Here is a 19,698-nt window from a genome sequence, read left to right on the forward strand (position 1 = left end):
GGGGCCAGGCCCGCGTTCTCATTGGCCAGGAGCTCTGTCAGTCTGTCCGACAGACCGGAGGTGGAAAGGAAAAGGAAAAGGGGCGGGAAAACAAGGCTTGTTTTGATTGGCTACAGGGACTGCCGGAGGGCCCGGCTGATTGGGCGGTGAGACCCATGGCAGGCGGAGGGAGGGAGCGGGGCGGGGCCAAGACAGGGGAAATGAGTTTCCATTGGGGGAGCCGCCGCCGGGGCGAAAAGAGCGGGAATTTGAGCGCATTCAAACAGGGCGCGGGGCGCTGTCATGGCGGCGAGGCTCACCGGGAGAGGGCGCTGAGGCACCGGCCGCGCTGTAGCCTCTTGCCCTCCCTCTAGTTCCCTTCGCGTCTCCCCGGCTGCTCCTGCCAGCCTCCCTTTGCATCCCCCTCCCTTTGTATCCCCTGCAGCAAACGTCTCCCAGCTAAAGCCTGTGGCAGGGTTCCCTCGCCTGTAAGGGTGGAGGTCTCAAACACACATGTATTGAACAGGCAGTCTCTGTGAGCAGGAAAGGGGGGCAAGTAGCATGCTGTGTGCTTCTTCTCCCCCTTGGATCACTCTCCAAAGCTGCTTTCGGCTGCCCTCCCATGCTTCCGGGTTAGCTTCCTTGGTTCCTGCTTCTCTCCAGGTCAGACAGAATATCCACGATCTCTGCAGAACACAGCAAGAGCATTAATCAAAACAGACATCTAAACAGAGTGTTTGGTGGAGGCTTTCACTCTCCCACCTCAATGGAAGATAGCTTTATGTCTGGATAACAGCCAGGACAACGAGTCACTGTCTCCTCAGGCCAACACAACTGGGTAGCCGTTAGAATCATAAAATCCTACCCTGTTTTGGGTTGGAAGGGACCTCAAGGCTCACCCAGTTCCAACCCCCTGCCACAGGCAGGGACACCTTCCACTAGACCAGGTTGCTCCAAGCTCCATGCAAGCTGGCCTTGAACACTGCCAGTGATGGGGCAGCCACAGCTTCTCTGGGCAACCTGTGCCAGGGCCTCAGCACTATCACAACCCAGACTGAATTCAGAGACAGTCAGATCTCCCCTCCCTTGGAGCAGGTCCTGAGACTGCAATTCACTGCTCAAAGCCCAAGCCAGGAAGTGCTCCTGCACTGTGTTGTGGCTACTCCTCCAGTTTATGGGATCTGCAGGATCTGAGTGGGGATTAGCACACACAGCCCCGCTCCCAGGTTTGTCCAAGAGAAAAAGCTTACTCTTACGTGATGCCAAGTGAACATCCTGGTGATAATTGCATAAACCTTAACTGTATGAACCATCAGTTACAGGAGGAAGAAAGGTCTAGTGTTAGGGGACTTGTTAGCATAGGAAGGTAAATCAAGGATGGATCCCAGAACCAGACAAATTCATACGAGAAATAAGGGGCAAACTGACTGCTGCAGCAGCTGGCTGGGGGATACAAGGGGCCTGTGGAGCAGATATCCAGGACACCCACCCTCAGCAGAAGGGCGCTGGCAAGGGTCAAAGGCTCGGCACTGGTCAATGACTTTCTGCAGGTCTTCAGGACAATCATCCCCAACAGGTTCTTGGTATTGGTGGTTGCAGATTTTCTCCATGATCTCCTGAGGAGTGCAGCCTGAACAGCAGACATGCGAACACAAGTGTCAGGATGAAGCTTTGTTGCCACAGGAGGGTGCTGCGGAGGATACCCAGTGCAGACCCATGCCAACAGCCTTTCTGCAGCCCTCAGCATGGAGAAGGCTGCAGAGAAGCCACCCAAACTGTGTCTGCAATGAATTTCCCTGATATTTGGCATGACATTATTGGGCTCCAGTAGAGCAAGATGTGTTTATGCTTCAATGCACAAGAACATCAAATAGAGACAAAAATTACTTGCATGTTTGTGGTTTAAGCAGAAATGCTTTACTGTACTCTATATCCCACGGGTGCTCTGGAAAGGAGCAGAGAGCACCCAGTACCAGACAGGAGTCACACTTGCTCATATGGCTTTTATACAGGGGACCAGATACTTCTGTCTCACCTTCAAATGGGATTTTGGAGGTCGCAATCTCCCCCAGCACGATCCCAAAGCTGGAAGAAGACAAGCAAGAATCTGAGTATTCAACCCACCACGTCATCCTCCCTGTGCCAACAGCAAACATCTGCTTAATGTGGCTGATTAAACCTTGGCCCTCTTCTACAGCTCAACAGCGACCCTGCCTGGCATCTGCCCGCTTACAGACATCTCTCGGGAAGGACAGACGCACCTATATATTTCACAGGGCCTCCTGTAGGGGTAGTTGATGTCTTTCAGATTCTCAGGAGCAATGTACGCCAACATAGAAACTTGTTTCCAGTTATTCTTGGCTTTCCTCTTGATGGATGACTCCGTTTCACACAGCTCAAATCCTGAGAGCTGATTGAGTGAGAGAGAGAAAGGGCAAAGTGGCAGATATGCAAAATGCTGTAGAGAAAACAGTGGGCAGTAAAGGCTGTCGTGCTGCCACGTGCTTCCCAGCACGTGGCTCTGTCTGCAAGTGAAATATCAGGTGAAGGCAGGAGAATTGCCCTGGTTTCAGCTCATCTCAGGGTGAATGGCTCAGAAACGCTTACTTTGATGATGATAAAATGGAGATAATGATGAACTGAGGTGTCAGTGTCCAAGGTGACAGAATAGATGGTTCTGCTCTGGGTTTTATTCTGGACCATCATAATTCCCTTCAGTGTTAGCAGGCGGAGACATCCACAAAAACATGCCAAACTCCCCAAAAGTTCTCCAGGTATGGCTCTTACCTTTACACAGTAATCCCCAGCCACCAGGAACTTGCTGCTGCAGATGCAGCCATGGAGTCGGGACTTCTCCTCTGTCTGGTGCAACCTGCAGCCAAGGGCAACATATGCTGGTAATGGACCCACCCTGACCTGGGGGCTCCCTCCCTCTGTGCGGGGGATGGACTGACATCTACCCAGAGAAGCCAGCAGCTCTCTGCTTGTCTTGGTGGACCAGTCTTGCCAAGCCAACCTTTCCGGAAGGGCAAAATAACGAGCTTTGTGGATAAGGACCCATAAGAAGAACTGGCCATGCTGTAGGGTGCTGCTGAAGCTGCCCTGTGGGTGTGGGGAAGGGAGTTTCCCCATTCCAGGCCTTTGCAGGCTTGAAGCTGGAGGTAGGTGCCAGTGACCAGGGAAAATGGATGCATCTAAACCCATTCCCGGCCTCACCAGCCTCCCATCCCAGTGTCCAAAGGTGGTAGAAACAGTGTCTGCCAGGATACCACTGCTTACTGAGAGATACCAGGAAGCTGAGCATAGCTTGTGGATTGTAAGTCTCACCGGTTTATGCAGGAGCTCACCTGTAAAGGCCTCTGGCGGCTCCCAGAGCCATCCGAATGCGGATGTCCCAGGAGAGATGCTGTTGCTTGGTCAGCACATCACGCAGCGTCCCATGCTTGCAGTACTCCATGACGATGGAGAAGCAGGGGCTCCCATCTGCAAAGCAAAATTTTGAGTATCCCACCTTCTGCCTGCTCTTGGGAGGGAACCATGATAAACTGCACTGGGGACAGGCAGGGAAGGGAAAAAGTGACATGAATGTGGCCCCCCTACCTTTCTCCTCAATGCAGATCCCGTACATACGCAGGATGTTTGGAGATTCAAACTTCTTCAGGGTCTGAATCTCCTTCTCAAATATGTCTCTCACCTTCCTGCAGAAAGGAACAGCATGGTGATATCCCTGCAACAGGGCACAACCTGGTGCTGAGCCACCCTCCTGTCCCAGGTGCCTTGTGTTGCCTTCACCCAGACAACTCACGCCGGGTCGGTGGTCAATGGCCTCTTGAAGGTTTTGATGGCAACAGGGTACTTGAGGTACTCGCCCTTGTAGAGGCTGTAGCTCTCAGTGTCCTGCAGTTGCCTGTCGAAGGTGAGGTGGTCCCGCTTGATCTCGGTGATATCTTCTCTTTTACCAACATTGACCTTCTTCAAGCCTGTTCCCGCCAGGTGCCAGAAGGGAACAAGGGATATGTTACACAGATCTCAGAGAGGAAAGACAATAATCAGGGTGCCTTGAGTTTCCACTCAACTTACAGTCCATCACACGCACGATTTTGTTCAGCTCGCTTTGCATCCAGTCCACCTTGCTCTCCATACATTGCCTGTCGATGCAGATCTCCCTGGTCATGTCTTCAGGTTCCTCAGTACCTGGGGAGAGAAATGTGCAGAGGTGGGACCACTGGATGAATATGTGGAACTGATCCAGATAGTTTTTTTCTCATGGTTTAAATGTCCATCTGTCTGTCCTTGGACATGGCCATCAAGCCAAAGCTGGGCAGCAGCTGCAGGGAGGTGCCAATCTCAGGGAAGAGGGTTTGCTAAATGCAAACTTACTTGCAATCACCTGGTCCAAGAAAGCCTTATCATCCCTCAGGTCCTCAGCATCCTGCATGCGGCATGTCTTTGCCTGGAAAGCCTCCAGGAAAGTCTGCTTCTGCTCTGCCTGCAGCAGGAGCGAGAGCCCCTGGGCAATGTCCTCCAGGCTTTCATTCACCCAGACAAACTCCTCACCCGTGCTGCGGGCTCTCAGGAACTTCTGGATCCAGCTGGTCTGGCTGTATTTCATCACCAGCCTCTGGGCTTCCCCCAGTGCCCCCAGCAGCTTCTTCAGGAGTTCCTTTTCATGGTAGGAGATGTGTTTTGGTGGCTGAGCCTTGAGGATCCTCACGGGCTCCAGTAGGATCTGGATGCGCTCCACTAGGCGCTGGCACTGGTGCTTACAGCACTTGACCTGTTCGAATTGGGCATGGATGGCCTGGGCCACAGAGAGGACCCTCTCCACGATGTCCATGCTTGCAGCAAAGGGCTTGGCCACTGGGAATGTGGACTGGCAGTGTCTAGTGGAGGTGAGCCTCAGATATCGTTCAGAGATCAGCTGGATATTGCTCTTCTGCACCTTCTTCTAAGACTGGAGTAGGCACACACACAGAGACATCACTAGAAGCAGTATGGCCACATCTCACTCTGCATTAGCAGATGTTTTGGCTTGATTTATATAAATTAATTTACTGCTAGCCTTCTCCAGAGAGCTTACACAGAGACTGGCCCCACACCACCTTGGGGTCCTGCCTCAGAGCCTACATCTTTGACCATAAAGATCCATTTTTATTTCTAGTAAATGTCTCTCTGTTGTCACCCATCTAATAAAAGCTTTCATACCGTCCCCAGTGTTTTTGACTTCATATTTTCTCCCTCTAGCTCTGTATTGCCCACTTAAGATTTTAAATCAAACTCTTTCTATGTGCTTAGCATCCCCACAGGGATAGTCCCTGCTCCCCAGACTATGTCCAGGCAGCACGGACAGAAAGCTGCCCCTGTTGCAGGGAAATGAGCAGCAGCCACCCATATCATTGATGCAGACAGCACTAAGAGAGGTGAGCCAGGCTCTACCAGCTGGAAACAAGACAGAAATGCACCCAGAAACAAGCTCAGCCTCTTGCCCTTCCTCTTCATCTCTCTCTAGCATGGCCCCAAAGAAAGAACCAGCTCATCTGCTTGCTAAATCAGCTGGGTTTACCTGGCTCTGCTTCGTTCGCCACGGCTGCCTCCGAAGACTGAGAGACATGGCAGGACCACTGCATATTTATAAAGTGTGTTCATAGGGTGCTTTCCCCTTCTGCTCCCGGGCAGCGGAAGAGGCATTATGCAACCTGCTGTACTTCCCACACCACCCCGGTTTCCTTTTCCCAGCAACCTTCTTGGGTGTCAGAGGAAAGGGTCAGGAGGGCTCTATCTGCCTGTGCTAGGTTTTGCCTGCTGGAAGAAGAACTGTCTGTGGAAAGCACCTGGGGAGGAAGGAGATGGGAGAGGCTGTTCTCCCCATATTGACGCTTGTTGCTATTTGGAACACTGCAATCCCTTCTGCTATGGGGCATCCCTCCCCAGTCTTCAGTGGGGCTGCTGGACCCTGCCTCCTTCGTGGGGACTGTGCCATAGCAGCGGTCCCACACTGCAGCATCCCTGTGGTGCACTGCCAAGAAGGACAGAAAGCCAACCATGTCCTGGGCTGCAGCCCCAGCAGTATGACCAGCAGGTCGAAGGAGGTGATCCTGCCCCTCTACTCTGCTCTCGTGAGACTTTACTTGGAGCACTGTGTGCAGTGCTGGTTTCTTCAACACAAGAAGGACACTGGAGAAGAAGGACAGAAGCTATTGGAGCAAGTCCAGAGGAGGCCACGAGGATGATCAGGGGCCTGGAGGACCTCCCATATGAAGACAGGCTGAGAAAGTTGGGGCTGTTCAGCCTGGAGAAGAGAAGGCTGCGTGGAGACCCCATAGCAGCCTCCAGTACATGAAGGGGGCCTACAAGGGTGCTGGAGAGGGACTCTTCATCAGGACTGTAATGATAGAAGAAGGGGTAATAGATTTAAACTGAAACGGGCAAAGTTCAGATTAAATATAAAGTTCTTCCTTGTAAGCTTGGTGAGACAGTGGAACAGGTTGCCCAAACAAGTGGTGAATGCTCCATCCCTGGCAGTGTTCAATGCCAGGGTGGACAGAGCCTTGGGTGACATGGTTTAGTGTGAGGTGTCCCTGTCCATAGCAGGCTGTTGGAACTACATGACCTTAAGGTCCTTTCCAACTCAAATCTTTCTGTGATTCTATGGGAAGTGGTGAGGATGCAGTGATAGGGGAGGAGGTTGGGTAAGCAGAGCTCTTCCCTGCTTTACCAAAGCACTGTAACACCCTCAGCACCCTGCTGAGGTCCTCACAGTGGCCAGCAGGACCCTCCAGAGGACACCCGTCACACACTAGGGATGCTGGTCCTTTGGGACCTTCTGCTACCCTCCATATCTATGAAGCCTCAGGACCCCCCAGCATCAATCAAAGGAAGCAGGCTGCAGGCACCCATGCCGGAAACAGCGCTTGACCTCTTCCAGGAGCACAGGAAACTTTTCAGTTGGGTTCGTCAGAGGGCCAGGCTGGTTTCGGGAAGCTTGGGGGAGCATGTGATGCTGTTGCCTAACTTCAGAGAAGTGAGCTGTGGCTTAGCCAGCTTCTGCTTACTGGGAGCATAGGGTCACACAAGTCTGCTGTGGTTTCCTGCTGCAGAGAGCATCTCCCTCACCATCACCATCACCCACAGCACAGATTTCGTCAGCATGGGGAGATGTGAAAGGAAACCCCAAGGGACTGTAGCATCAAGGGCCATCAGCACCTGGGAATGGATACACCCAAGCTGGGAGAATGTGGTAGGAGGCCCAACGAATACACTAGCCAGACCCTGTTTAAAGGCTTTATTTTTCAAAATATACAGTTTATTTACAATTGTAGTGTCTACGGTTTCACACAGAACTTTATTCCAAAACCTGCAGTAAACATTCAGGAAAAAAAAAACAAAACAACACAAACCAAATCACAGAATCAGCAAAAGGCATCAGGTAGTAATTCTGCTCATTGGAGTCTGAGTTTTGAGTAGCCACTGTCTACAAAACCCATGAACTTGATAAATCTGGGACAGAGATTTAGGTTTGCACTGTTTAGAAAAAGACAAAATACAGACATAAAGGATCCCCATGCAAAGGACTGCAGGCCAAGTAAACCCTGTGTGGGATTGGGCCGAGAGAAGGATCCAGGATATGGAAGCCTCTCAGCACAAGTTAGGTGACAAAGTTAACTGCAGCGTGTTGTATGCCCAGAGAGGGCCAGAGGGCTTGAGCAAGGTTCAGGGCAGAGGAGGGAGGGTGGCATCAGGCACTTCATGTCTCAGGCAGCAGATCTGCCCATGCATCCGTGTCCTGGAGCAGGAGAGCAGCAAGGAAGGGGCAGGAGCGACACAGGGAACCCCACAAACTCCTCCTCCCCTTTCCCTGCATCCTCACACCCTATCCCCCTTGGCAATGCCACAGTGCACCACAGGGATGCTCCAGTGTGGGGCCACTGCTGTGGCACAATCCCCAGGAAGGAGGTAAGTGCCCCACTGAAGGCTCAAAGGGACACCAGCCCCAGCCCAAGATGGGAAGAGCCAGCAACCAGGTGCCATACCATCAGGGCCATTACTCCTTCTTCTCAAAGGTCTCCTCAGGGATGAGTGTCCCGAAGGGGTGATCCCAAAAGCGAGTGGTGATGCCAAAGCCTGTGGGTGGGATAGAGAAAGCTGAGCCCACAGCACCACTGGCACCAGGATGCTGCTGGGGCAGGGCACAGCTTGCTCTACATTAACTGATGAGGGAGGGAAGGGAGGAAGGCAACGCAAGGGTGAGAAGAAATAGCAGAAGTTGCTGGCTGGGCCATTCTGCCAGTCCCATGGATGATAGCTTATCTGGATGGGGCGGTTTCTCCTAGGAAACCGGGCAAAGGCCAAGTTGAGCAAGTGCCAGGTTGGGGAAGGTGTGGAGAGGACTTGGGGGAGCCCTGGGCCTCACCCTCTGCCTCACCCTGTGCCTGACAACACCTCCAGGCAGGATGAGATGCTGCTCCAGGCAGGGACAGGCACCCACATCCATGTCCTTGCTCCGGCATCCCCAGGCAGCCTTGGTGCCTATCAGTGAGAAGGATTGCTGCCTTCACCCCTGCTACATGCCAGCTCCCCATCCTCAACCTGGGACCAAGAAAGGTGCCCAATAGGGCTGCAACACTTCATGCATCACTTCCCCAGCAGCATGGGTGGGCTTCCCCACCCAAAATACCAAACATTTCAGAGCACCAGCTACACACACGCAGAGAGGTGAGGCTGTGACAGCCCTTGATCCCTGGCAGCACACATGGGCAATGGAGCACTACCTGATTTTTGGTGTTCGAAGTGGTGCTTGACGTGATAAGCCTTCAGCCCATACAGGTAGGTGCCCTTCTTCGGTGACCCATAGTGGAGGTAATAGTGCATCATGTCATAGACGACGTAGCCACAGAGCCCCCCAACAAACACTGAGAGCCCCAGCACCTCGGGCAGCAGGAGCTGCAGGACACCATAGAAGAAGCCGATCACTAGCGAGGCTGGCACGGGAGGAAACACCAGGCGGGAGCTGTCAAAGGGAGACTGGAAGCAGAGAAAGATGGTGTGAAAGGGAGCTCCTAGCTCACCTCACATCTCCCAGCACAACCTTGCAAAACAGGCTGGGAAAGCAAACACCAAAGCCTCCAGAAACCCTCCCCAAAAGATGAGCCCAGCAGCGAGAGCAGCCACTTGCCCTCAGCCAGGTGGCCAGGCAACTGGTGGCTTTGGATGGGAGGTCCCTGAGCTCCACAGGGACATTTTCTCCAGTGAAGCTAGAGGGAGCCCATGGCTTTTTTGGTCTTCCCGCTTGCCCTAACAGAGCTTGCAGCTTTGACTCCAGTTCCTCAGAGCCCATCGTGCAGTCCTCACCAGTATTAAGTAAAGGCACAGCCTGGGGCAAAGATGCCACGAGTCACACGCTGAACACGCACTGACAGGCTCCGCCTGAGCAAAGGCCACTGTTCCCATGCCCAGTGGGTGCCAGCGGAGGTGAGCTGCGACTCACCTTGTGGTGCTGCCCATGCAGCAAGAAATGCAGGGTGATGAGATAGTAGTTACTAGCAGGTGGCTTCATGTGGAAGACAAAGCGATGGATGAGGTACTCTAGCAGGGACCACAGGAACATCCCCACGAGGAAGATGAAGGGGAAGTAGTATTTGTGGACAGGGATGGAGTACTCTACACAACAAGACATGCAGTGGTTAGCAGGGCAGGTGATATGCGAGTGCTCTTCTCCATCACCATCCTCTTCCTCATCAGCTCTCCCTCCCTCTCACCTCTCATCCACCTCCTGCCCCAAGCTTCACCAGGGAGCTCCTCAAGCACCACTCCTAACCACATCTTCTGTTGATTCCCATTAATTTATACTTGTGATGGAAAGAGTTGGCTTCTTGCTGCCACAGAGAGCTGGTGACGGGGGTCCCCTACATCCCAGATGGCATTGAAGGCTTGGGATGTGCACTTGCTGGGACAACCTGTCTGAACAAAGCTGCTTCACCCTCCAGAACAAGGCAGGAGGGACCTTATCTGTGGAGGCAGCACTCATGACAGTTAAACAGTGCTGTGGTGCTGGGTTTTTATTATTTTTTGGGAAAAAGAATAGATTTGTTGGGCACTTTCCTCCACAGAGCATTTTTCAGCCACCTCCTCCATTCAGGGCTGGCTGACAGCCCTGCATCTTTGCTGAAAGAATTCAGATCTCCTCCAGTGTGTTCAATTTGGGGGAAAAAAAAGCCCAAAACCAAAACAAAACCACCAAACCCTTGGCAGCAAGGTGTCAAATGCCGCGAGGAGCCGGAGATTGCCTGTGCAGCCGGGCACAGCTGGCACCGGGTGGCACCTTGCAAAAAAACAGGGAGCCCAGCAGAAGAAAAAAGGACAACAAAGACGACAGCCTGCCCTGGCCACGCTTGTTATTCCCGGGGGAGCAGACAGTGGGAGATTCAAGGGCAGGCGTTCCGGGCAAACAAGCCCTGCACTGTGCGATGCCAACGGCGCTGAGAGCAGGGTTTGTTCGTCTGCTATGCTGGCATCCAGCGGTGGCCCAGGGTGGGTGTCAGCGGGGTTGGCACACACTGCAGTGCCTGCAGGGCTTGGGTTTGGCATGGAAGGAAGGGAGGGAGGAAACAGGGAGCAGTCTGTGTGCTCCATGGCTCTATGTTCTTTGCTGGGACAGAATGGTGTAGGTGAGAGGAGGATATGGAGGTGGGTGAGCTCAGGCTTTCAAGTAACACAGGCAGCTTTGTGCAGGGGACATGCCGGTGGCCATAGGGACAGGGGGTCACTCGCTACTTGTGCATGTGACTCGTATTGAGCATGCATGGAAGGAGGGATGCAGAAAGGATGCAGAAGACTTCACCCCACCCTGGACACAAAGCGGGAGCAGTGAGTGAGTCCAAAGGCTTTGGTGCTGCTTATACCTGTCGTGAAGGAAGAGAAGAGCCTGGTGTTGCCCTGGTCAAGGGAGGTATAGCTGACCCAGCTGAGATAGAGCACTACAGGAGTCCACACCATGAACACCACATACCTGTGGGATAGAGGGAGATACCAGAGAGAGCATCCCATGGTGTGAGGCAAGCTGTGTATCATTGCCCCCCATCCCTACCCATGGACGCACTGGCTAGGGCATGGCACAGACCCCAGGGGCTCACCACGCTGTCTTGGAGAGGGACTCGAGGAAATCCGAGTGGAAGAGGCGGATGGGACGATCCACAGGCTGGTGCACCCACTCGTCGTACTTCTCCCCCAGGTAGCCCACCTGCCACAGCAAGGGCTTCTGCCAGTCTACCAGGTCCTGAGGGAGCAGACATCAGTTGTACCCACACAATGCCCTGGTATTGGACACAGAGCTGTGGGATCTGGAGCTATAAACCCCACCCCATGCCCCACAAGCAGCTGCTTTTTGTTCCAAGCAGCCCAAAACTCCCTGTAAGCACTGGCACAGGACAGAGAAGCAGAGCCAGATGCACATCAGGTCCACCTATACACAAGCACAGGGCTGAGCTCACCCCCTGTGTCACCAGGTACCTGCCAGTTGTTCAAGGTGAAGGTGGCTGTACCAGACCTGGCTCAGCATCAGGTTTCAATAACACAGGCTCTTTCCCCACTGGGAGCTGCCAAGATTAGATAGTGAGCAGCATTATTCCCCCCTCACCAGCCACATCAGTGAGGTGGAGGTTGGGTGCGGAGCCCATCCCCATGGCATTGCCCTGACCAAGGGCTTTTCTCCTTGTGGAGAGGACACACAGGGCAACCACAGCCATTTAAGTGCTCCAGCAGTGAGGAGTGAAGCAGAAAGGGATGGGGAGTTGGGATACAAGATGGGAATACAAACACCAGTTATGCTCCCATGCATAACTGCATTCAGATGGCTGCAAAAGCAAGAAGGGACCCGTGCAGCTGTGCATGTCTGTATGGGACAAAAATAGAGAGGCACAACCGGCAGCACCACCTCTGCTGTTGCTCAGCATCCCCAGGCACGTCTTCTGCTGGCCTGGCCAGATAAAGTGATCTCTTGGTCCCACCCCTGCCCTGGGACAGAAACCACACTCACCGCACCAAACCACAGGCCTGGCACCTCTCCATCGTCCAGGCTGGGCTGCACAGTGCCTTCACAGCACCAGCACCCACGGCTGTACCACTGGTCATTTGTCAGTGGTGGCAGGGGGTGGCTCAGTTTGGAGAGCTTCATAGCAAAGGGCTGAGGTGGCCATGGCCATTACTGGGGCTCTGCTGCTGGCAGGGATGGATGTGATCACCCAGGAGGGGAAACAACCCCAGCCCGCAGGGGTGCATGGGATGGAGACACCCTCCACTGGAGAGGTAGAGGAAAAATCAGAGCAAAAATATCGCTTTGGTGTAACTGATTTTAAAGGCAGTCAGCAAGTGATATATAAAGATATGGGGAAGGGTGAAAGGTGTTCTCCTGCTCAAAATAAAACCACCTTTCGCAAGATAAAGGCACACTCACTGAGGAGCACACAAGGCTCCTCAGCAGCCAGAGGGTGCCACAGAAGGAAAAGACATTCAAAGGCACCTTGGGAACAAATCCCTACCTCTGTGGTGTGCTCAGATTGGAGCTAGCAGGGCAGGGAGCACTCTGGACACACCGGGATCACCCTGCCCAGGACAGGGGATCCCTTAGCGTTTAATCAAGGGGGAAAGAAGTGGGGAAAAGCAATAACTAAGGCAAGTAAGGTGCGGCCTGGCAGCACGTCCTGCTCGATGGGCATGGCTGCTGTCAGAGAGAGCCATCTCCTCCCACGCCACCGCAGCAGGAGCCTCCCAGCACAGCCACGCCTGGGCAATAAAGCAGGAGTGATGCTGTCTGTGCTGGGAGAAAGGGCAGAAGCAGCCGGCTCGGCCCACCTCCCTCCCGGCATCCCTCCCATCCCAGAGGTCAGCAGCCAGACAGCATTCCTGCAGGGGACAGGATAGCTGGCCTTCCCCAGGAGCACTCTGGCAGACCCCCAGCTCTCACCTTCTCCACATCCACTGTTTTACAGCGGGGATCCATCCGTGCTGGGGTCTGGGTTGCAGCACCCACTGTCTGCTCATCCACTGGCTTGGCAGGGCTCTGGAAAAGGAAGGAAAACCCTGCAGTGAAGCATGGATGGTAGACATGGCTGGGGACAGTGGTGGTCGTGCCAGCCAGGGGCACAGGCACAGCAAGCTCATGACTGCCTGCTAAATGAATCAGAGGGAAATACCTGATGAATTTAAGTCAGTACCTGCAGAGCAGGTTCCCAAGGGATGTGGCCACCAGCTACCATTGAACTTTCCATCAGCAATCACACGTTCAGGTCTGTTTGAAACCTCTCCCCAAGCTCAGTGTTCAGAGCACCTCACCATGCTGCCAGCAGGGCAGCCGGTTCTGGTGCTTCAGCGGGCATCGCTGGGTTAGTGTTCACCACACTGGCGATGGGCTCCCTCCTCCTCACTCCACTGTGCTCCAGCAAAAGCCTGACTCGGCATTTTGGTTCCCAAGGTTCATTTTGGAGCTTGGAAGCATGGCACAGCTGGTGGCACCAGCCTGGCACCAGGCACAAGAAAGAAATGCAGCAGGAGGGAGCTCACTGCAGGAAAAAGGCAAAGTCCCATTTGCAGGGTGGTCCTGGGCCTGGCACCTCAGCCACAGGCTACACAAGGTGGGGTGGGGAGGCTTGGTTTTGACTAGAAAAGGCACACAGAAGCTTTGGGGATGCAGCAGGATGAGCACAGGTTGCCGTCCTACTGCCGGGGCTGGCCAGGAAACAGGAGAAACCTGCCCTGTGCGGCACTTCGAAGCAAATCTATCGCCAGCCCCTGGCAGCAGCCTCCTTCCCATTGCACTGCTTGCTCTGGCCCTGCTGCTGGCACAGGGCTCGGTGAGGGCACGGCATGCCTGTGCAGGCCTGGCACTGGCCATGCCCTGCGGCACTGGCCGCCTGCCGGCTCCCAGGCAGGACGTGCCAAACATGCCTTCTCTCCTGCTTTGTCACCTTGAGTTACCCATTAACCAGCAGCAGGGTACGGCACGGCACGGCAGCCCCAGCACACCAGTGCCCGCCAGGGCTCCTGGTTGTTCTGGGAGGAAGGGTGTTGTCCCGGCAGCCATCATGGGCCCTCAGTGAATGCTCTCCCCACTTCTCCAAGCGGGATGCAATTCCCTGTGGGAATAAACACCCCCGCAGCCACTGGGAGCTGGGATGCAGGAGGATCAAGTGTCACCTCACTAGGGTGGACAGGACTTTACTCCCTGCCACACTGGTGACACCAAGGCAGGCTCCAGCACTCCTTGCCCATCAGGCTCCCAGTTCCTGTCCTGGGCTAGCTGGATTTCAAGCCTCATTCCACTGGTACAGAAGCTGCACTACCCAGCCCTGAGGCAGCCTCTCACCCTGGGGCAGGGCAGGGCTCATTTCCAGCAAGGCTGGATTTGAGCAAGTATCAATTTTACTGGAGGCAGAGCACCAGTATGAGCTCTGGACCAACACATCTCCCTCTGCAGGGGTCCCCACTGCTGTTTTTGGCTTTGCATGCTCTGTCCTTCAGGCAGACTTCCCAAAACTGAGGTGGGATGCCTTGAAATCCAGCCGAGGATGGTGAAGTTATGGCTTTGCCTCCTCCTCACTGATCCTTTGGGAGAAAATTTGGCTTTACAAGAAAAAGAGACAGCTCCTCCTTCTCCCCAAAAATGAGACCTTGCTCTCCACCTCAATGCTTGCACTTCAGCCTTGCTGGCAGCAGGAAGGATGCTTAAGAAAGCGGGCTGATGCAACCCCTGGGCACCTCTCCTCCACTTCCTGACATATTCACATGCCTCCATCTCCCCTGCCCATGAACACCTGAGCACCATGTCATGTCCAGAGGCTTCCCAGTCCTTCCAGGTCAAGGAGGTGGACAGGGGCTCAGACCCCACCTCACTAGGAGCACCCAGTCTGGGCAGGTTGGGTGCCAACAGTGCGATGCCATCGCCCTCTGTGTTCCCTTGCAGCACCCTGCCTCACCTGAGTCACCTCCTCCTCCTCAGCAGGGAACCAGAAGGAAGGCTCTCCTCTTGCTCATCCCAGGGCTAGCACTGAAAGAACCAGCAGCAGTGGCGTAATGGGGTGCAAGCCATGCATGCATGCCCTGGCTCGCTCCTTGGAGCAGCAGCATGCTCCTTCCTTCCTGGAGCACAAAGGGATCCTTTACAGACCAAGACCCAACAGCACCCAGACCAGCACTGGGGCTTCTGCCTTCCTCCTCTTCCTCATGAAAAGTGGGTTTGAAAGAGGCTGAAGGGGTCTTTGAGAGTGCCAGGCTCTGCCTGTTGCCTGTGTGTGATGTTGATGCATCAGTGCCATCCCCAGGCAAACTGGTCCTGCCAGGAATAATGTGCAAGAGCCTTATGTAACAAAGGGAAAGTTAACACCTACGAAGACCATGTTCCCACTGCCACCCCAGCAAGGTGCTGGCTCTCCTGCTCTGAGGCAACACAGCCAGACACTCAGGGCACAGCATGATGTGGTAACTGGGTGAGCCTGCACCCACCTCCAAGCATCCCTCTGCCCTGCAATGGGTCAGGCAGGGGAGCTCATCTCTGGTCCTGTGCTGGCTGGAGAGCACTGGCTATAGAATCCTAGCCTGTTTTGGGTTGGAAAGGACCTCAAAGCTCACCCAGTTCCAACCCCCTGCCATGGGCAGGGACATCTTCCACTAGACCAGGTTGTTCCAAGCCCTGTGCAAGCTGGTCTTGAGCACTGCCAGGGATGGGGCAGCCACAGCTTCTCTGGGCAACCTGTGCCAGGGCCTCAGCACCCTCACAGGGAAGAACTTCTGCCTAAGAGCTCAGCTCAGTCTCCCCTCTGTCAGGTTAAAGCCATTCCCCCTTGTCCTGTCCCTACAAGCCCTTGTCAAAAGCCCCCCTCCAGGTTTCTTGTAGCACCTTTAGGTATTAAGGACTGTTACAAGGTCTCTGCTGAGCCTTCTCTTCTCCAGGCTGTTGATGCCACAGAGCAGGGCTCAGGATGAAGGAAAACAAACGCAGCTGTGATGTGGGCAGGTACAAAGAGGAGAGACAGTCTGGCATGAGGCCCAGTGTGCCTGGGACACAGGCAAGAGGAGAAGCTGGAAACATCCCTCTGGCCCAAGTAGGGTGATACTGCCTGCAGACTGCTGCTTGAACAGCAGCCCGGACCCAGTTTTCCACCCAAGGACCTTCAGGACCTTCACCAGGCTCCTGAGCTAGCCGGATTTGCTGGTGCCCCACAGGAGAAGCTGTGTTGGCAATGTAGGCTCAAACACGTAGCACATCCCACGAGGTACAGGGAGCACAGGTGAGGGCCCCACCCGCAGTGACATGGTCCCAGCATCACCATCCCACCAGCAACACAGTGCTCAGGCAGTGGCTGGCAGAGCCCCACGAGGCTGCGTCGCAGCCCATTAAACTGGGTGCAGCAGGACTATTAAAGTGAGGTGGAATTTAACTTGTTCTAATGACAATAAAAATAAAAAAGTCACTTCTTGTTGCAATGCCTGAGAAGAACACGCGAGCACCTACGTCCAAGTGAGCTCAGGGTGGGATGGAGAACCAGGGCAAGCCCAATATGGGGTGATGTGGGTGAAAGGAAGGGGAGGACACCAACCCCAAGAGGCATGGGAGATTCACTGTGACTCATGGCCACGTCACACACCCCAGAGAGGCTGTGATGAAAGTCTCCCATTGCTTAAATTGGAGGGGTAATTAAATGATCCAGTTTCCCTCTGGCAAGGCTGCTAAAATCCACTTCTAGTTTGGGTAATTGTTGCTTCTCACTTTGATCTCCCTTATATATTCTGTTTGCATAGATAAAGAGTTTGAGGGTTAATTTGTCCTTAACCAAATGAGGCTGGATGATGCAGAAGAGGGACCTGCAGCCAAAGGTTGGAGCCGAGCTCCCAAGAGCAGCAGGAAGAGGCACAGAGAGGCTTGCCAGCTGGATGAAGGCTGCCTCTCATCTTCCTCTTTGCCTTTCCTGCACTCATCATAGAATCCCAGACTGGTTTGTGTTGGAAACAAGGTTAAGCTCATCCAGTTCCAACCCCTGCCATGGGCAGGGACACCTTCCACTAGACCAGGTTGCTCCAAGCCCCATCTGAGCTGGCCTTGAACACTGCCAGGGATTGGGCAGCCACAGCTTCTCTGGGCAACCTGTGCCAGGGCCTCACAGGGAAGAACTTCTTCCAGTTTCCAAACATAAGCAGTCAGGGATGCTGGATGCCTGCAGGACCACAGCATGGCATGGGAATGGTGCAGCCCTGGGACTCCTGACAAATGAGGAGAAGCACCAGCAAAGCCATAGGAGTCCAAGCCAGACTAGGGCAATGCAACACCTCCTTCAAAGAGCTGCTTGGGGTTTGCCAGCCCAAAAGTAGCCAAAGCAAAATTCCAAGTACCAATGATGGCATCAATTCCCCTTCTCCCTCCAAAGGATTTCTGGGGGGTGGCAAGTCCGTCAGAGCAGCTCACACAAGGTGCATGCTGGCTGCAGCACAGCCAGCCTCACCATGCAGCAGGCAGCTTCTTTCAGTCCCCATCATGTTACAAACTGGGATGGTTTATCTAGTACCAGGTAGTGTCTGATCTCCCTGCACTCTAGTGTTATCATGCTGTATATTTGCATAGGGACGGTGGCAATTCCCTGCAGTGCGAGAACTCGTTTGTCCGGAACCTTCCTTCTCCCCAACCCGCTGGGCTCGTCACGCCTGCGAGGAGGCGGCGGCAGCAGTGAGTGTCCCAACAGAGGAGGTGCCATCTCTGGGACTCAGGGAATGAGCCGGCATCGTGCTGGGGCTGAACAAAGCCCCATCTGTGGCACTGCCGTTGATAAGGGCCGAGGCTGCACCACAGGGAGCGAGAGCAAACAGCCAGTCAGAGGGACCAAGCAGTCATTGACCTTGCTGGGATGTAAGGAAGGGAAAGCACTGACCTGGGCTGGCAAAGGGGCTGGGGTGGCCCCACTGCCTGAACATTCTGGGGCGGCAGCACCCGGTGCCATGCTGCCTCTGGGAAGTCCACCCACCAGAAGTGCAGCTTCTTGGGGCACTTTCCTTTCCACACGGGCAGTGGCCGAGCATGGGGCTGTTGTGGAGGGGACAGTGCTGAGTCACAGCCACCCGTATCCCACACCCAGATGCTGGGGAGGTGACCGGGCTCCTCACTGCAGTGCTGGCCGCTTGCTGCCAGCAAGTCCTGGTGCCCTACACTTGATACCCAATGGCCAGCAGTGCCAGGAAGGGTGCCCTGCTCCATTACCCACCCCATGCCACACGGCTCTGCTAAAACCCACACTGAGATGTATGTCTCCATCTCAAGCACCCCTCCATAGAACCAAGCACCTCTCTGCCATGCTGGCATGCCAGGATCCACTATCAGCCCTGCCATCCAGCATGGCCAGGGTGGGATGTGTCCATGGGGTGGGATCCCAAAGATACAAGGCTTTGGGTGCCTGGGACATGGTCACTCTCAAACCCTGAGCTGCCTGGACCCTATGTGTCTTGGGATCCTCTGCCCCAGAGAGCCCAGCCCCACTGACATTGACAGCCCCATAGATTTGCCTGGAACCAGCATGCTCCATGCACCTGGGACCTTTGCACCCCATACACCTCAGGCATGGTTCATATAGTGGTCCAGGAACCTCAAACATGCCCTGCCCCACTTATCACTCATGCTCTGAACACCCCAGAACCCCCACAGCCTGCACCTCTGACCTGTACCTGGATGTACCAGGATGTACACCCTAAATAGCTTCTGCGTGTCCTGTACTGACTTAAATCCATGGAGCCTGGACATGGGGTCCCTTAGAGACTCTGTACAACTCAAACTGCATGTACCCTGGACTTGGGGTGTGCTACAGACTCCTGCACTGCTCAGATCCCACACAGCCTGGGCAACCCTATGGGTTGTGTACACCCTGGACCTGGGACACCCTTAACACCCAATGAGCTCTGCACACTCTGGACTCGGAACACCCTCTGTGCTGTTAACCGCGGACCCGGGACATTCCGCGGCCGCCGGCGATACCTGCTCCTCGCCGGGCTCCATCTCCCCCACGTAGTACTGCTCCAGCCAGCGGCGGGCGTTGTCCGAGTGCCGATGGGGCGGCCCGTCCAGCGCGGCGCTCACGTCGGTGCCCGCACGGCGCCGCAGCAGCTGCTCCCCTCCCGGGTGCAGCCGCACGAACCCGCTCAGGTCGTAGAGGCGGCGGCGGCAGGACACGAGGCAGGCGCCCTGCGCGCACAGAGCCCGCACCTCGGCGGCGCTGAAAGACCGCGGCGACGGCGACGGTGCCGCCGCCATGGCCCCGCTGACCGGTGCTGCCCGTCCCGCACCGCGCCCGCTCCGCCGCCGTCTGCCGGCACCTGCACACCCGCGTGCGGGCATATGCCAGCCGGCCACGCCCCTCCATAGGCCTCGCCCCCCCCCGACGGGGCTTACCCGCTGAGGCTCCGCCCCCTTACCGGGAGCGACGGGCGGGGAACGGGGAGCCCACGGATGGGTGATGGTGGGGCTGGGGTACCCCAGGGTGGGACTGAAGCAGGCACAGGGGGTGATGCAGGCGGAGGGCTCCAGGGGGGCAGCCGAGGTGGGGGACGGGCGCATGCTTGAGAGTGGGTTATAGGGGGCACTGTGGCAGTAAGCAGTGGGGGGAAGTGGAGCATGGGCACCCTAGGGGGAGCGATGAGGGATGGGGGCATCCCTGGGGGGAGTAACTGGGGGTATGAGACATCCCTCCCTCA

The 19,698-nt window shown here is 55.1% G+C and overlaps 2 protein-coding genes across 2 annotated transcripts; both read right to left on the reverse strand.

Annotated features, from left to right (window-relative positions):
* Window positions 1-119: 119 nt before the first annotated feature.
* Window positions 120-4,915, reverse strand: MLKL (mixed lineage kinase domain like pseudokinase). Its single transcript, XM_034072984.1, has 10 exons — window positions 4,360-4,915; window positions 4,060-4,173; window positions 3,785-3,959; window positions 3,580-3,677; window positions 3,327-3,462; window positions 2,767-2,851; window positions 2,241-2,389; window positions 2,015-2,064; window positions 1,469-1,609; window positions 120-665 (listed from the first exon to the last, which is right to left on the reverse strand). Exons 1-10 carry the CDS (start codon window positions 4,814-4,816, stop codon window positions 613-615), a joined length of 1,458 nt encoding a protein of 485 aa, XP_033928875.1. The 5' UTR covers window positions 4,817-4,915; the 3' UTR covers window positions 120-612.
* Window positions 4,916-7,246: 2,331 nt separating this feature from the next.
* On the reverse strand, window positions 7,247-19,315 carry FA2H (fatty acid 2-hydroxylase). The gene is made up of 7 exons (XM_005152404.3): window positions 18,983-19,315; window positions 12,938-13,033; window positions 11,109-11,251; window positions 10,878-10,984; window positions 9,464-9,636; window positions 8,748-9,000; window positions 7,247-8,100 (listed from the first exon to the last, which is right to left on the reverse strand). Exons 1-7 carry the CDS (start codon window positions 19,256-19,258, stop codon window positions 8,021-8,023), a joined length of 1,128 nt encoding a protein of 375 aa, XP_005152461.2. The 5' UTR covers window positions 19,259-19,315; the 3' UTR covers window positions 7,247-8,020.
* Window positions 19,316-19,698: the final 383 nt, after the last annotated feature.

Source organism: Melopsittacus undulatus, chromosome Z (genome assembly GCF_012275295.1).
Source record: "Melopsittacus undulatus isolate bMelUnd1 chromosome Z, bMelUnd1.mat.Z, whole genome shotgun sequence".
In the NCBI taxonomy this organism is placed as follows: domain Eukaryota; kingdom Metazoa; phylum Chordata; class Aves; order Psittaciformes; family Psittaculidae; genus Melopsittacus; species Melopsittacus undulatus.